Below are 14327 nucleotides of genomic sequence, written 5' to 3'. Positions count from 1 at the left end.
CTCGTCGCCAGTTGTAGCATCCCGCTACAAAGAACCACAGACACAGGTTCTTATCTCTCAGAGCTTTATTTCATACAACTTGTCTCGACCCTGTCCTTACTCTAACTGACCCTTTCCTGTGTCTGCTCCTCCTCTTCCTCTGGCCCCCTAGCTCCGCCCACTCCCAACTACTGGTGTGCTGACTTCACAACACCGCGGTACCCAGAGCCAATAACTGAGCTGCGTCTTGCGATGGTTTTCCATTGTGTACCCGGTACTTAGTAATTCATTTGGTAAAATATAAAGAGTGAAAAATAGGTACCAGGGAAACGTAGATATTTCTGAAACAGGAGCAAAATGTAGAGTTTAGCAGCAGTGGTGCGAGCAGTGCAGTGGGCCGGTGCGGTCATTGCTACGTGTCAGAGACCGGGAGGTGCGGAGACAGGAGAGTCTTCCCTCACTCCTCCTCCCCACAGTTCGTGTTTGAGGTGCGCTGCTCCTTCCTCACACCTGGGGGGGGGGGGGGGGGGGGGTCTCTATGGACGCAGCTCCGGTGCCAGGAGAGCGGTCAGAGCAGTGTCAGGGCTCTGAGCTCTCATTCCTAAGGGGTGGAGACAGGGCTGAGTCTCTCCTCACTACTCCTCCTCACAGCTCGTGTTTCTGGTGCGCTGCTCCTTCCTCACACCTCAGGGGGGGTCTCTATGGACGCAGCTCCGGTGCCAGGGCTCTGAGCTCTCAATCCTAAGGGGTGGAGACAGGGCTGAGTCTCTCCTCACTCCTCCCCACAGCTCGTGTTTGAGGTGCGCTGCCCCTTCCTCACACCTGAGGGCGGGGGTCTCTATGGACGCAGCTCCGGGGCCAGGAGAGGGGCGAGAGCAGTGTCAGGGCTATGAGCTCTCATTCCTAAGGGATGGAGACAGGGCTGAATCTCTCCTCACTCCTGCTCCCCACAGTTCGTGTTTGAGGTGCGCTGCTCCTTCCTCACACCTGGGGGGGGGGGGGGGTCTCTATGGACGCAGCTCCGGTGCCAGGAGAGCGGTCAGAGCAGTGTCAGGGCTCTGAGCTCTCATTCCTAAGGGGTGGAGACAGGGCTGAGTCTCTCCTCACTCCTCCTCCCCACAGCTCGTGTTTCAGGTGTGCTGCTCCTGCATCACACCTGAGGGGGGGGGGCGGTGTCACACAGCGGAGTTGGCAGGTTATATATAGCGAGCAGCAGCGCTCACTTCTACCAGAGAGGGGTCCGGGCACAGGACAGAGTCTGTGAGGATGGAGGGTCCCGGGTGGCAGGGGGGCGCTGTGATGGGGCTTGAGAGAGAGCCAGACCTGGAGAAGCCCCCACCGCACCCCCGAGACCCCCGGCCTGCAGAGGAGAAGCCGCAGCGTCAGGGGGGCGCTGAGATGCCTCCTGGGTGTGATACAGACCCGGAGACAGGGCCCCCTCTTTACAAAGAGGTCAGACTCAGGAGAGAGCGGCGCGACTCGGGGTATTCCACACTTTACACCAAACCATGGATACCCCCTCAAATGCCCGACATCCCCATGACCCCGCCAGAGCCCGGGCGCCAGGACAGACCAGGACCGAGGCCGGGGGTTGTGGATGGGACTGGACCACAGCGGCAGAGGGGGGAGGCAGACAGGGGTGAGAGGAGGGACTCAGGCCTGGGGCTGCACCAAGACACAGAGAGAGGAGGAGAAGATGCGGAGTCAGGGGGTGAGATGCCGCTGAGAACTGAGAGCCCGGACAGGAGAGAGGCTCTGGAGGAGAGGTTTGTGACAGAGGGACAGAGGGGGGAGGGGCGCCTGCAGGATCAGGGAGACACAGAGAGAGGAGGAGAAGATGCGGAGTCAGGGGGTGAGATGCCGCTGAGAACTGAGAGCCCGGACAGGAGAGAGGCTCTGGAGGAGAGGTTTGTGACAGAGGGACAGAGGGGGGAGGGGCGCCTGCAGGATCAGGGAGACACAGAGAGAGGAGGAGAAGATGCGGAGTCAGAGGGTGAGATGCTGCTTGGGAGGGAGAGCCCGGGCAGGAGAGAGGACTCGAAGGAGGGGGCTGAGGGTGAGAAGGGGGAGGGGCGCCTGCCGTGTTATGGATACAGGAGGGGCTCAGGGGGGCTTCACGAAGACACAGAGATAGGAGGAGAAGATGCGGAGTCAGGAGGTGAGAGGCTGCTCTGGAGGGAGAGCCCGGGCTGGAGAGAGGCTCTGATAGAGAGATTTGGGACACAGCAGACGAGCCTGATACCGAGGAGAGGACCCGAGGCGTCCACACAGACATCACCTGGAGAAGGGAAGAGGAAGCGCCTGCCACCTAGAGGTAAGAAGTTGTAATGACACGTTGCAGCAGCGAAAGGCGGAGCAGGCATTTGTAACTTTTTTATGCTTAGGACCTGGTAGCGGAAATTTCGTGAGGAGTTAGGAGTATCAAGTGAAGTAAAACAAGCATTGACAAAGCGAAAAGTTCTTGCTTGTATTAAATAAGCATCGACACAGACAAGAGATCCGACTTTAAATGCAAGTGTGCCTTCGACTAAATATCTGTACTCGGCACCTGCTAAAGATCCAGATTCAAATAAACAGAACACGTGGGAAGAACACCATCGGGCTAATGTGCCGTTTGCATGCCTCTGGGCTAAGTCGCGCCTACACAGCTCATGGGTCACAATTAGGGGCTTAGAACCCGCCCACCGCTCACCATTCGTTGTTTTCGCTGTCACTCTCATATGTGATCGTTCCATTGCTTAGCTCCCATAGGATTCCTTTCCGTTCTTGTGTCAGTTCCTCCCTGGAGCACGGACCAAGTACATGTGTTCTTCTTCATCTTTGCCCTTCCGTGCCTTTTTGCAGCACACTTAAAAAACATTTTTATAAGAATTTCAGTCGTATTTTTGAATGTACAATGATCTTTCTCACTTGATCACAGACACACAGCTTCTTATTCACACTGTCTTCACTCTATCTGCCATCTCTATTGAGTCTTTTGTTACTTATACTCCCAATTGAACTACTTTATGCCACTCAGTGCTATGCTGCTCGACTCTACGTCACTCCACAACACACAATACCATCCAATGGCATTCTACTCTACTCTTCGCCACTCCACTCCACACCATCGCACTCAAGGCCACTCTACGCCTCCACTCTATTCCGCTCCAATCTAATACACTCTTCGACACTAGATACCACTCCACACCCCTCTACTCTACACCACTGTACTCTACACCAGTCCACTCCACACCATCACACTCAATGCCACTCTTTTAGCCGTGCTGAACAGCAGTTATGCTAAAAGACAATGGCAAAGCTAATAGCTTTCTCGTAGGCGAGACCTACTGGCTTTGCCAATGCTGGTTTTTAGGAAGCTGCCCTTTGCATTTTCTTTATGAAGGAAGCATCATCTAAGGCAATTCTAAAGGTCTCACATGTGTCCCCCTTAATCACTCAATGCAAAGTGCTCATTGGTCCGAATACAACAATCCTGCTGTTGTTGGGCCTTGGTGTAGTGGTCACATGCAGCAGTCATGTGTGTCTTTATCGCGCCTCGAGAGCACCTAGAGGGGTTCTGCACACAGGAGGGATTTTAGGAGCCAGGCCAAGAGTGCAGCTCTGAATACCACCTTTTAAGTCACCACACATGACATACTCCGACTGCAGAGCCAAGGGCAGTAGGTCTGGCGTAGAAAAGGAAGTGCCTCTTCACTGCATTCAAGTGTCCAAGTCTGCACTCAGTGACTCTTCGCCCCTGCACTGAGTCACTGACGCTTGCACTCATGCCCTGTTAACCTATTCATGCATTCACCCACCCACTCGCTCATTCACAACACTCCACAATTGCAATCTTGCCAATCAGTAAAGATGCGCTTACAATAGAATGGCATACTTGTTTTCTTTGCCAAAGCTTGTTTGTTGTTAAAAGCTTTTTGGATAAAACATGAATGTGAGTTAAAATGTCATTTGAAAGAGAACAAGGATATTAGATACAAAGTTCAGGATTTGTTCTCCTAGAGTTTGATAATGTATATAAAGACTCTTGAAAAGCTATGTTAGGGTTTGTTGGGGAACAACCTTTACAACGCAACTTTTACAACGCACTATCATTACAACACAGTCATTACAACGCAACATCCCTTATACGCATGCCATTACAACGCAACCTTTACCACTTTAAGATGCTCACCCACGCACACAAGGCCCTCCACGGCACCGGACCAGCATACCTGAACAGCTGACTCAAATTCCACGCACCCCAAAGGACCCTACGATCAGCCCAGCTTTCCTACGCCGTGGTCCCCCACACCAGAAAGACCAGATCGGGAGGCCGCTCCTTCTCCTTCCTCGCGGCCAAAGCATGGAACGTCCTTCCGCTCCACCTCAGACAGACAACATCGCTCCCGTTCTTCGCAAGAAACCTCAAAACATGGCTCTGCGACAGACCCCCTCCTTGATGGAATGGAACCTGCACCCCCCCACACTCCCCACCCCTAGCGCCTTGAGACCCATATGGGTGAGTAGTCACGTTTTAACAAACTCCTGATTGATTGATTGATTGATTGACGCAAGACACTACAAAGCATACAATTACAACTCATGTCATTACAACGCAGTCATTACAAAGTATACGATTACAACGCATAGTACCCTTACACTATCCAACACTTACCCTACTGTTGCATCCCCTGGAGTTAGAATAGTCATTTTTACCCCTACACTATCCAACACTTACCCTACTGTTGCACCCCCTGGAGTTAGAATAGTATTTTTTACCCGTCCACTATCTAATACTTACCAAACATGCAATGTAATGGTATGCGTTGTAATGGTATGCGTTGTAAAGGTTATTTGCATTGTAATGGAATGCGTTGTAAAGGTAATTTTTTTAAAAATTAGTTGTAATGGCATGCGTTGTAATGGAATGCGTTGTAAAGGATGTTGCATTGTCAAAAATGTGTTGTAAAGGTATGCGTTGTAAAAGTATGCGTTGTAACGTCATACATCCGGCTTTGTTAGACCTGGCATCATTGGCATGAGTCTCCCTTCCATTTTGACGCATTGCCTCCTCTGTTTTGATATGTTTTTGCTGGATTTATGCTTTGGGCACTGTGCCACTGCTGATCAGTGCCACAGTGCTAGTGCTCCCAATATGAAATTAATGTACTGATTGGTTATTCCATGATTGGGTTATTTGATTTATCTGTCAGCCCCTAGTACAGTGCACCATGTATGCCCAGGGCTTGTAAATCAAATCTGCTGGTGGGCTTGTGGCACTGGTTGTGCCACCCACAGAAGCAGATTGTAAAGTGTGTCTCATGCCTGCCATTACAAAGCCTGTATGCAGTCTAGTACTGCCATGTCAACTTGGCCAAGTTGCCAGTCCCTAAACCTTCCCGTTGCTTCATATTAGACACCCCTATGGTAGGCCCAAGGCCAGGGTGCATTGTAAGTACAAGGTAGGACATGCTCTGATGTGTTTAGCATGTTCTAATAGTGAATTGAAGTCATTTTCGTTTTTCAGTATTGAAGGCTACCTGTTCTCATAGGCCAGTATGGGCAGTTAAGATTGTTACATTCTTACAATCCTAACTGACTCAGGGAACATGGTAGAAATTCGAATTTTTAGAATGCCTGAACTCAGAATAATATAATACATATTTTAGTAAAGTTTATTTTAATATACTGTGTTTGCAAATACCACCTTTAGAAAGCAGGTATTTGGTTGCCTAACAATTTGAGCCTGCCTCTGCTGGGTTGTGTATTCCTTGTATGGGTTTGTGAGTGACCGGGCTGGGGAATTCCAGGAGACAGGCTGGGACAGCCCCGTGGTGAATAGGGAGATCTACATCTAGATGGGAGGGTGGAGTTGCACCTGGGACCTGAATAGGGTTGGGACTTCCTTCTACAATGTTGGCTCCACCCCTTGTGGCTTTTCTGGTGTCTCTGCCCTGCACTGTGAAAGGAGAGAAGGAATCTTGTCAACAAAGTGCTCCAGAGCTGTATCTTCCCTCCCCTGTGCTGGCTCCACCTCCTGTGGGGCGACTGATGTCTCTGCCCTGCACAGTGAAAGGAAGAAGAGAGTCATGTAAACAGAGTGCTCAGGAACTGGTTTGGACTAGGCAGAGGCCTCTCTGCCTTCAGAGAACAAAGGATTTTGGGGTATAAATATTGGGACCCTGCTCCCAAGAAATTAGATCACTTCTCGAACAAGAAACCTTTCTGCTAAGGAGAAGAACCAAGGAAGCTGCAGGAGTTGTACTGCCCCCTGCCAGTGTGTATTTGTTCGGTTGGCCTGCAGTGGTTGCTTCATTGCCAAGGGAAAGGAGAAGGAACTTTGTAAGGACTTTCATCTACAGAATATTCTCCAAGGGCTTGAACTGTGCTTGCCTCCTGCTGAAGACTCAGGGCCAAAAGACTTCATCTCCAGCTCCCTCCTGAATTTCCTCGCTGGGAATTCTGACTCCAGTCAATTGCGTGCCACTGGGAGCTGGAAGCGCGATGCATCCAGAAGAAGCGTGTCACTGCCGCAGCTTAAATCATCGCAACACCGGGGAAGCGAGCCTTCGCCGCATCTCCCTGGAAGCGTGGGTTCATCGAAGCTGCCTGCTGTCGCATCACCAGAGAAGCGTGACAACAACGAGAGAGTCGCCATCGCATCACCGGAGAAGCGTGTCGCAGGGCCTGTCACGGCTTCAAAGTACAGAGTAGTTGCAAGGCTGCCAGGGCGTCATCGCATCACTGCATCAAGGGCGCCATCTTCTCGCATCGCAACTGGATCACCGCATCGCATCAAGGCGCCATCTTGCGCACCGCAACAGGCCCGCAAGCCGAGAATCTACGCATCACCTTCGCTCCGGTAAGGCTCACGACGAGTCCCCTACTCTGCGCAAGCATTGAGGAAGGAAGCAACTGTTCCCCGGGATCACGGAACAGACTCATCTCGCCTTTTGCAAACCTTTTGTTTACTTTGCGTTACACATCCAGGTACTTTGTTGAGAACTTTGTCGCATTTACCAACAACTTGAATTAAGAGACTTTAATCATATTTTAAGTAACCTTAAGTATAGTACTGTGGAATTTGGTCGTTTGTGGTCTTGTGTTTAAGTCTATATAAAGAATACTTATTTTAATAAAACCTGTGTTCTGTCCATCTGTAGTGTTTTCACTGTATTACTGTGTATATCCACAAATGCTTAACATACTGCCTCTGAGATAAGCCTGTCTGCTCGTGCCAAGCTATCAAGGGGGTGAGCAGGGTTTATTAAGGAGTTTAATCCCCTTATCCTGACTTAGAAGAAAGGGTCCCTATTTGGGCAAATGTGATAACAATTGCCAACTAGAGGCCCCCAGATCTAACATGGTGTGAGGTCAGTGTCTGAGTGGCACACAGTGATGAAGACGCAGGAGCAGAAGTATGAAGTGCAAGGACTTGTACCACATGTGCAGTGAACCTCATGCACAGAAGGAAGGAGCACAGAAGAAGCATGTCCCTCTGGAAGTTTACTTTCAGCTCGCTGAGATGCCTCACTTGTAGGGGCTTCAGGTCAGTTTCTGAATGGTCCACAGAGATGAATATGCAGGAGGAGGAAGTGCAGGGACTTGTAGCGCAGGTGCAGTGAACCTCATGCACAGAATGAGGGAGCCCAGAAGATGCAGGTCAGTAGAACTTTACTTTCAGCTCGCTGTGATGCCGCACTGCCTTTCTGCCAGTGACTGCCAGTCGAGTTAAAGGAACCGAGGTCCGTAAAAAATATTCTTTAAAAATTATATTACTTGGTGAACAATAACGCCAAGGAATTGTCAAGTTAGAGATGAAGTGTATTTTATTTATATCAAATTTTTAAGAAAGTAACCCCTGCCTGGGTAATCTAACATGTGATAAAATCTAAGAAAACATTCAAAAAAACAGAAATATTGCATAGACATTTTCAGGCAAAACAACAGTGACCGAAAATCATATACACACTTAAGGTCACTAAATTGCAAAGCACTACTGCACACACACACATCTATTTTATATTAAATCTAGTGGGTCAGAGTACCACGTGGAGTGCCGGGATCCCCTGCAGGTTCTATGATCCCCTTCTCGGTGCACCACTGCAGGCACCCACGGAAGGAGAGGGCATGGAGGCTGTGCTGGGGGCATGGATGCTGTGCTGGGGACATGGATGCTGTGCAGGGGGGCATGGATGCTGTGCAGGGGGGCATGGATGCTGTGCAGGGAGGTATGGATGGTGTGCAGGGGGGCATGGATGCTGTGCTGAGGACATGGATGCTGTGCAGGGGGGGTATGGAAGCTGTGCAGGGGAGGCATGTATGCTGTGCAAGGGGGCATTAGAGGCGTGCAGGGGGCATGGATGCTATGCAGGTGGCATGGTGCTGTGCAGGGGGCATGGATGATGGGCAGGGAGACATGGATGCTGTGCAAGGGTCATGGAGGCTGTGCATGGGGGCATGGAGGCTGTGCAGGGGGCATGGAGGCTGTGCAGGGGGTCATGGAGGCTGTGCATGGGGGCATGGAGGCTGTGCAGGGGGTCATGGAGGCTGTGCATGGGGGCATGGAGGCTGTGCAGGGGGGCATGGAGGCTGTGCATGGGGGCATGGAGGCTGTGCAGGGGGGCATGGAGGCTGTGCAGGGAGGCATGGAGGCTGTGCAGGGGGTCATGGAGGCTGTGCATGGGGGCATGGAGGCTGTGCAGGGGGGCATGGAGGCTGTGCATGGGGGCATGGAGGCTGTGCAGGGGGGCATGGAGGCTGTGCAGGGAGGCATGGAGGCTGTGCAGGGGGCATGGGTGCTGTGCAGGGGGCATGGATGCTGTGCAGGGGGCATGGACAGTGAGCAGGGGCCATGGATGCTGTGCATGGGTATGGATGCTGTGCAGGGGGCATAGGTGCTGTGCAGGGGGGCTTGGATGCTGTGCGGGAGGCATTTGTCCTGTGGGGGCATGGATGCTGTGCAGGGGGCATGGATGGTTTATTTCAACCCGGCATCCTGCCCACATCTGTGGTGAGGATCACTCCAGTTCACTGCTTCAATCAGCTCACAGGGCTTGCTCTACTCGATCCTACTTTGACGTCCATTATCCCTGTGTCTCCCCAAGTTTCCCGAAGGAACGCCCGTGCTTAGCTTCTTGACAAGGCCACATCTACCTGGATTCTCTGAGTTATCCTTGTCTGTCCTCGCTGCACAGCACTGCTTCATCTATACAAATCCGTCCTGATGATGATCCTGAACAAATAGGATCGAAACGTCGTTGACTCCTCAGCTCATTAAATGGCGCCCCAACCGTGTTGGCTCAACTGAATTGCTGACCTAATACAAAAAAGTCAATTGTTTTTTTATATGAGCCACCTCGTTTTCTTGAGTCACTGTATATATCTGCACAAATTGCATCTCACGCGCCTTCCTAGCTGTTTCCAATTGTCACTTGCGTCGCTACTCGTATGTCACATTCATATACCATGCACCAAGTCCAATTTTAGGTTTGTTTCCTTGTACAGTGCTGTTACATCTGTTCTCTGAACCTTCCTTTTTGAATACATGATGCTCGAAGGACATTTCTAAAATCATTGTGAGTCTCCTTATTTCTGTTCGTACAATGCTTGTGCATGTTTGTTAGACGGACCGGGAGGGTCGGCCGAGATTACGGGGAGAGGTCTCCGGGGAGAGCCGTCTCCAACGACTGTACAGACAAGTAACTTCCCCCCCACAGACGGACACCACACAAGATTGAAGGTTAACGAGACTTTATATGCAATTCTTAGGTTACGATGATATGATACAAGGAGGTCTGGACTCAGGGGTCCCCTCGGTTCTAGTCTCTGGCTGAGGAAAGGGGTAGCGGGACAGTCTTTGTTACCAATGAGTGGAAAATAGCTCTCAATCCTCGAGCTCGGCGTTCTAGATGATCGGGCCGCGGCGGAGCCAGGCAGGTCCCGAGATGGACGAAGGAAGGACGACGGTCCGCGGCGGAGCCTGCAGGTCCCGGTGAAGATGACGGTTACAACGGTCCGCGGCCACGCCAGCAGGTCCCGACGACGATGATGGATTTGAAGGTTGCGAAGGCTGTGGCAGCGCCAACAGGCAGGACGATGGTGCACAGGACAGAGCTACGGCAGCGCCAGTAGTCCGTCAAGGATGAGTTCCTCTTTACGTCTCTCGACTCCAAGATACAACTGCCTTCCTGCTCTGGAGCTGGGAGGTCCGGGATGAGGGAGTCCAGACACCCAGCAGGGGGGTGGAGCCAGCGCCCGGGGAGGCGATGGGCGAGCGGCACTTGGCGGGGGAGAGCCATCGGCACCTCTTTCTCCCATTGACTTGCCAAGTAGCCCGCTCACCTCCTGGGTGGAGGGTGGTGCCGGAATGTCTGAGGCCAGGCTAGGCCCAGGGTTGAGGTCGATCGGGGGCCAGGCGGCCTCGTGGTGAAGTGTCCAAGATGGCGGCCCAGGCTGGGCGTGTGGGCCGGCAGTGGATCGGACCCACGAGGTTAACGTGCTCGAGGGCAGGGGCCCTGAGAGGACGGAGGACGTGCAATGGTGGTGTGTGGTACTTGCGTGACGGGACTCAGGCCTGGTTGGGCCGGGGGAGAGCGGCCCTTCATGTGGCCTGTCCAACATGCGTCCCCCCCAGCTGAAGGCGGGGAGAGTTACCCATCCTCTTGGGGACTCTCCTCGTCGAGGAGGAAAAACCGGGACAGGCCATCCGCGTTGGCGTGGTCTGGCCCAGGCCGGTGTTCGACTGTGAAGTCCATACCTTGCAAGGAGATGGACCAGCGTAGCAACTTTGGGTTTTCCCCCCGCATATGCATCAGCCACTGCAGGGGTCGGTGGTCGGTCTGCACCCGAAAGTGGGTGCCAAAAAGGTAGGGCCGGAGCTTCTTGAGGGCCCATACCACAGCGAAGGCTTCCCTCTCTATGGTGCTCCAGCGTTGCTCCCGTGGTAGGAGTCTCCGGCTGATGAAGGCCACCGGTTGATCAAGGCCTTCGGTGTTCACTTGAGACAGGACCGCCCCAATGCCCTGGTCGGAGGCGTCCGTCTGGACGACGAACTCCCGGCTGTAGTCTGGGGCCTGGAGCACAGGAGCGGAACACATGGCGGCCTTCAATTGTTCGAATGCCGTTTGACACTCTGGGGTCCAGTTGACTTTCTTGGGCTGATTCTTTGACGTGAGTTCTGTGAGGGGCCCCACTATGGTACCATAGTCTTTCACGAACCTTCGGTAATAGCCCGTGAGGCCCAGGAAGGCTCGTACCTCGGTTTGGGTGATGGGGGGCTGCCAGTCCTGGATGGCGGCAATTTTCAGCTGTAGAGGGGCCACTAGGCCGCTTCCCACCTGGTGTCCGAGGTAGGTCACATACCCTTGCCCAATTTGACACTTGCTGGCCTTGATCGTGAGGCCAGCTCGCTGAAGGGCTTGTAGCACTGCTCGGAGGTGGTGGAGGTGCTCGGTCCAATGGTGGCTGTATACAGCGATGTCGTCTAGGTAGGCGGCGCTGAATCCTTCGAGCCCCGCCAGGACCTGATTGACGAGCCGTTGGAATGTTGCTGGGGCATTCTTCATGCCGAAGGGCATGACCGTGAAATGGTAATGGCCATCGGGGGTAGAGAAGGCAGAACGTTCTTGCGCTCGGGGTGTGAGGCCGATCTGCCAATAGCCTGCTGTCAGGTCGAAGATGCTGAGGTAGCGGGCAGCTCCCATTCGGTCGACCAGTTCATCTGCCCGGGGGATGGGATGTGCGTCTGTTCTGGTGACCGCATTCAAGCCCCGGTAGTCGACGCAGAACCGGAGTTCTGGTGTGGTGCCGGGGGCAGCTGCTTTGGGGACCAGTACGACAGGGCTGGCCCAGGGACTGTCTGAGGGCTCGATGACCCCGAGCGTGAGCATCTTGGCTACTTCTGCCTGGATGCAGGCCCGTACCCGATCTGGCACGCGGTAGGCCCGGTGGCGGATAGGGGGGCTGTCCCCGGTGTCCACATCGTGCACACACCAGGAAGTGACACCTGGGGTGAGGGAGAACAGGCTGGCGAACTGTGACAGGAGGGCTTGACACTCTTGGCGTTGTTCTCTGGTGAGGGTCTCCGAGAGTCGGACCCCATCCACGGAGCCGTCTTGCTCCTGAGTCCGTAGGAGGTCAGGGAGAGGCTCGGAGTCTTCTTCAACCCCATTGTCTGTGGCCATCAGGAGGCTGAGCTCTGTTCGTACAAAGTGGGGCTTTAGTCTGTTAGCGTGGAGGACCCGGAGAGGGTTCCGGGAGGATTCCATGTCGATGAGATAGGTGGCAGGACCCTTGCGCTCGATTACTTTGAAGGGCCCCGTCCATTTGTCTTGTAGAGCGCATGGCTCCGTGGGGGACATTACCCATACCTGTTGGCCAGGTTCGAATTCAATGGATGAGGCATTCTGGTCATACCATTTTTTCATGTCCTCTTGACTGGCCTCTAGGTTGGTTTTCGCTAGTTCTCTGAACCGCCGGGTCTGGTTGCGGAGGGTGAGGAGGTACCGGAAGACATCTGGAGGGTTCTTTAACGGAGGCATCTCCCAGCCCTCTTTGACTAGGCTGAGCGGCCCCCGCACTGGGTGTCCATATAGCAGTTCAAATGGGCTGAAGCCTAGGGATTTCTGAGGGACCTCTCGGTAGGCGAAGAGGAGGCACGGCAGCAGCACATCCCACTGGCGACGGAGGGGCTCTTCCAACCCCCCGATCATCCCCTTTAGCGTGCGGTTGAATCGCTCAACAAGTCCGTTCCCTTGGGGGTGATAGGGGGTCGTGAATCGGTAGGTGACCCCGCACTGCTGCCAGAGGGATTTCATGTATTTAGAGATAAAGTTCGTGCCTCTGTCGCTGACGACTTCTCGGGGGAAGCCCACACGGGAGAAGATCCCCATCAGAGCCCGGCCGACTACCGGGGCTGTCACAGTCCGCAGAGGAACAGCCTCAGGGTAGCGGGTGGCGTGGTCCACTAGTACCAAGATGAATCGATGGCCCTGTTTTGTGCGCGGGTCCAGGGGCCCCACAATGTCTATTCCGACCCTCTCAAATGGGGTAGTGACCACAGGAAAAGGTTGCAGGGGGGCCTTTAGTTTGCGGCCGCTCTTTCCACTGGCTTGGCATGTGGGGCAGGATCGGCAATGCTGGTGCACATCGTTCCTCATTTTGGGCCAGAAGAAGTGGGTCACTAGGCGACTGTAAGTTTTATCTTGTCCCAGGTGCCCTGCCAGGGGGACATCGTGGGCCAGGTTTAGCAGAAAGTCTCTAAAGCGGAGGGGCACCACTAATACTCTGTTGGCCCCCAGCTCGGCGATTCTTTGCTCGCTGTACAGCAGATCATTGTCCCAGTAGACCCAATGAGTTCCGGAGGTATCCCCTGCGCTTTGGGCGAGCGCTTGCTGGCGGAGTCCCTCGAGGGAGGGACAGGTCTTCTGTTCTTGGCGAAATTGTTCTTGCGTGGGCCCCCCCTCTTGAGGCCACTGGTCGAGGTTAGCGAGGTCGGAGGGTTGAGCTGGTTCGGAGGGGATGTCATGGTCGGTGGTTTCGGCTGGGGCGACCGGAGGCGGTGGCGCCGGCCATTCGGGCTCTTCTGGGCGGTGGTTGGCACGGGCGGCCATGGACCGGGTGGTGACGCACGCCCAGTCCGGGACGCCTAACATCCCCAGGTGTTCTTTTCGCTCCACGGCTGCCCACGGAGAGCTTTCAAGGTCATTTCCAAGGAGGCAGTCTACGGGGGCGTCGTTTCGGACTGTTACTTTCAACATGCCGGAGACCCCTCCCCATTCGAAAGGGACGCAGGCCATCCGACACAAACTTTCCGAGTTATCGGCTGATCGTACAGGGCAGAGAATGTTCGGTAAATACTGTTCTGGGGCCACCAGGTGACAGCGGACGGCTGTTACACTGGCCCCGGTGTCACGAAGGGCTTCGGCCCGGCGCCCATTGATGCTCACCCATTGGCTGTACTTCTGGGTGTTAGCGGGTAGGGGGACCCGCGGGACCATGTCTTTCCCCCCTAAGCATGCCAGAGCCATGGCGGCTGGCTCCCACTCTTGATGCTCTTGTTCGTATTCTTCCTGCTCCTCGGAGATCTGTTCTTCCCCTAGGGCCGCAGCGGCCACTTGGCGGGGTCTTGGGCTCTGGTACTGTGGGCAGTTTGGGTCGTTTGCGTAGTGGCCGACTCGTTGGCATCGGTGACACGTGACATTGGCTCTGTACCCCGGTCGCGCCGGGGTGCTGCCCCGGTTGGCCGGGGGGGTGGTGCTGGTTGCGGGGGCGGCCGGAGCGTTGTCTCTTCCTCGTCCTTGGCCCCCTCCTCCTCCTCTGGGTCGGTGCTGACCATTGTTGTTCCGGTTCTGTTCGTAGAACCC

The 14327-nt window shown here is 54.1% G+C and overlaps 1 protein-coding gene across 1 annotated transcript in view; it reads left to right on the top strand.

The window, feature by feature from the left end:
- The first annotated feature begins 1245 nt into the window (after positions 1-1245).
- LOC147663516 (uncharacterized) overlaps positions 1246-14327 on the top strand; it is a 310528-nt gene continuing 297446 nt past the window's right edge. Inside the window, exon 1 of the mRNA XM_086950396.1 lies at positions 1246-2293. Within this exon, the coding sequence (XP_086806522.1) occupies positions 1246-2293 (1048 nt within the window). The remainder of the gene's footprint in view (positions 2294-14327) is intronic.

This window comes from Lissotriton vulgaris, unplaced genomic scaffold, assembly GCF_964263255.1.
Source record: "Lissotriton vulgaris unplaced genomic scaffold, aLisVul1.2 SCAFFOLD_340, whole genome shotgun sequence".
NCBI classification, from domain to species: domain Eukaryota; kingdom Metazoa; phylum Chordata; class Amphibia; order Caudata; family Salamandridae; genus Lissotriton; species Lissotriton vulgaris.
Note: the sequence above shows the minus strand (reverse complement) of the source record. Positions and strands in the feature narration are given on the sequence as shown.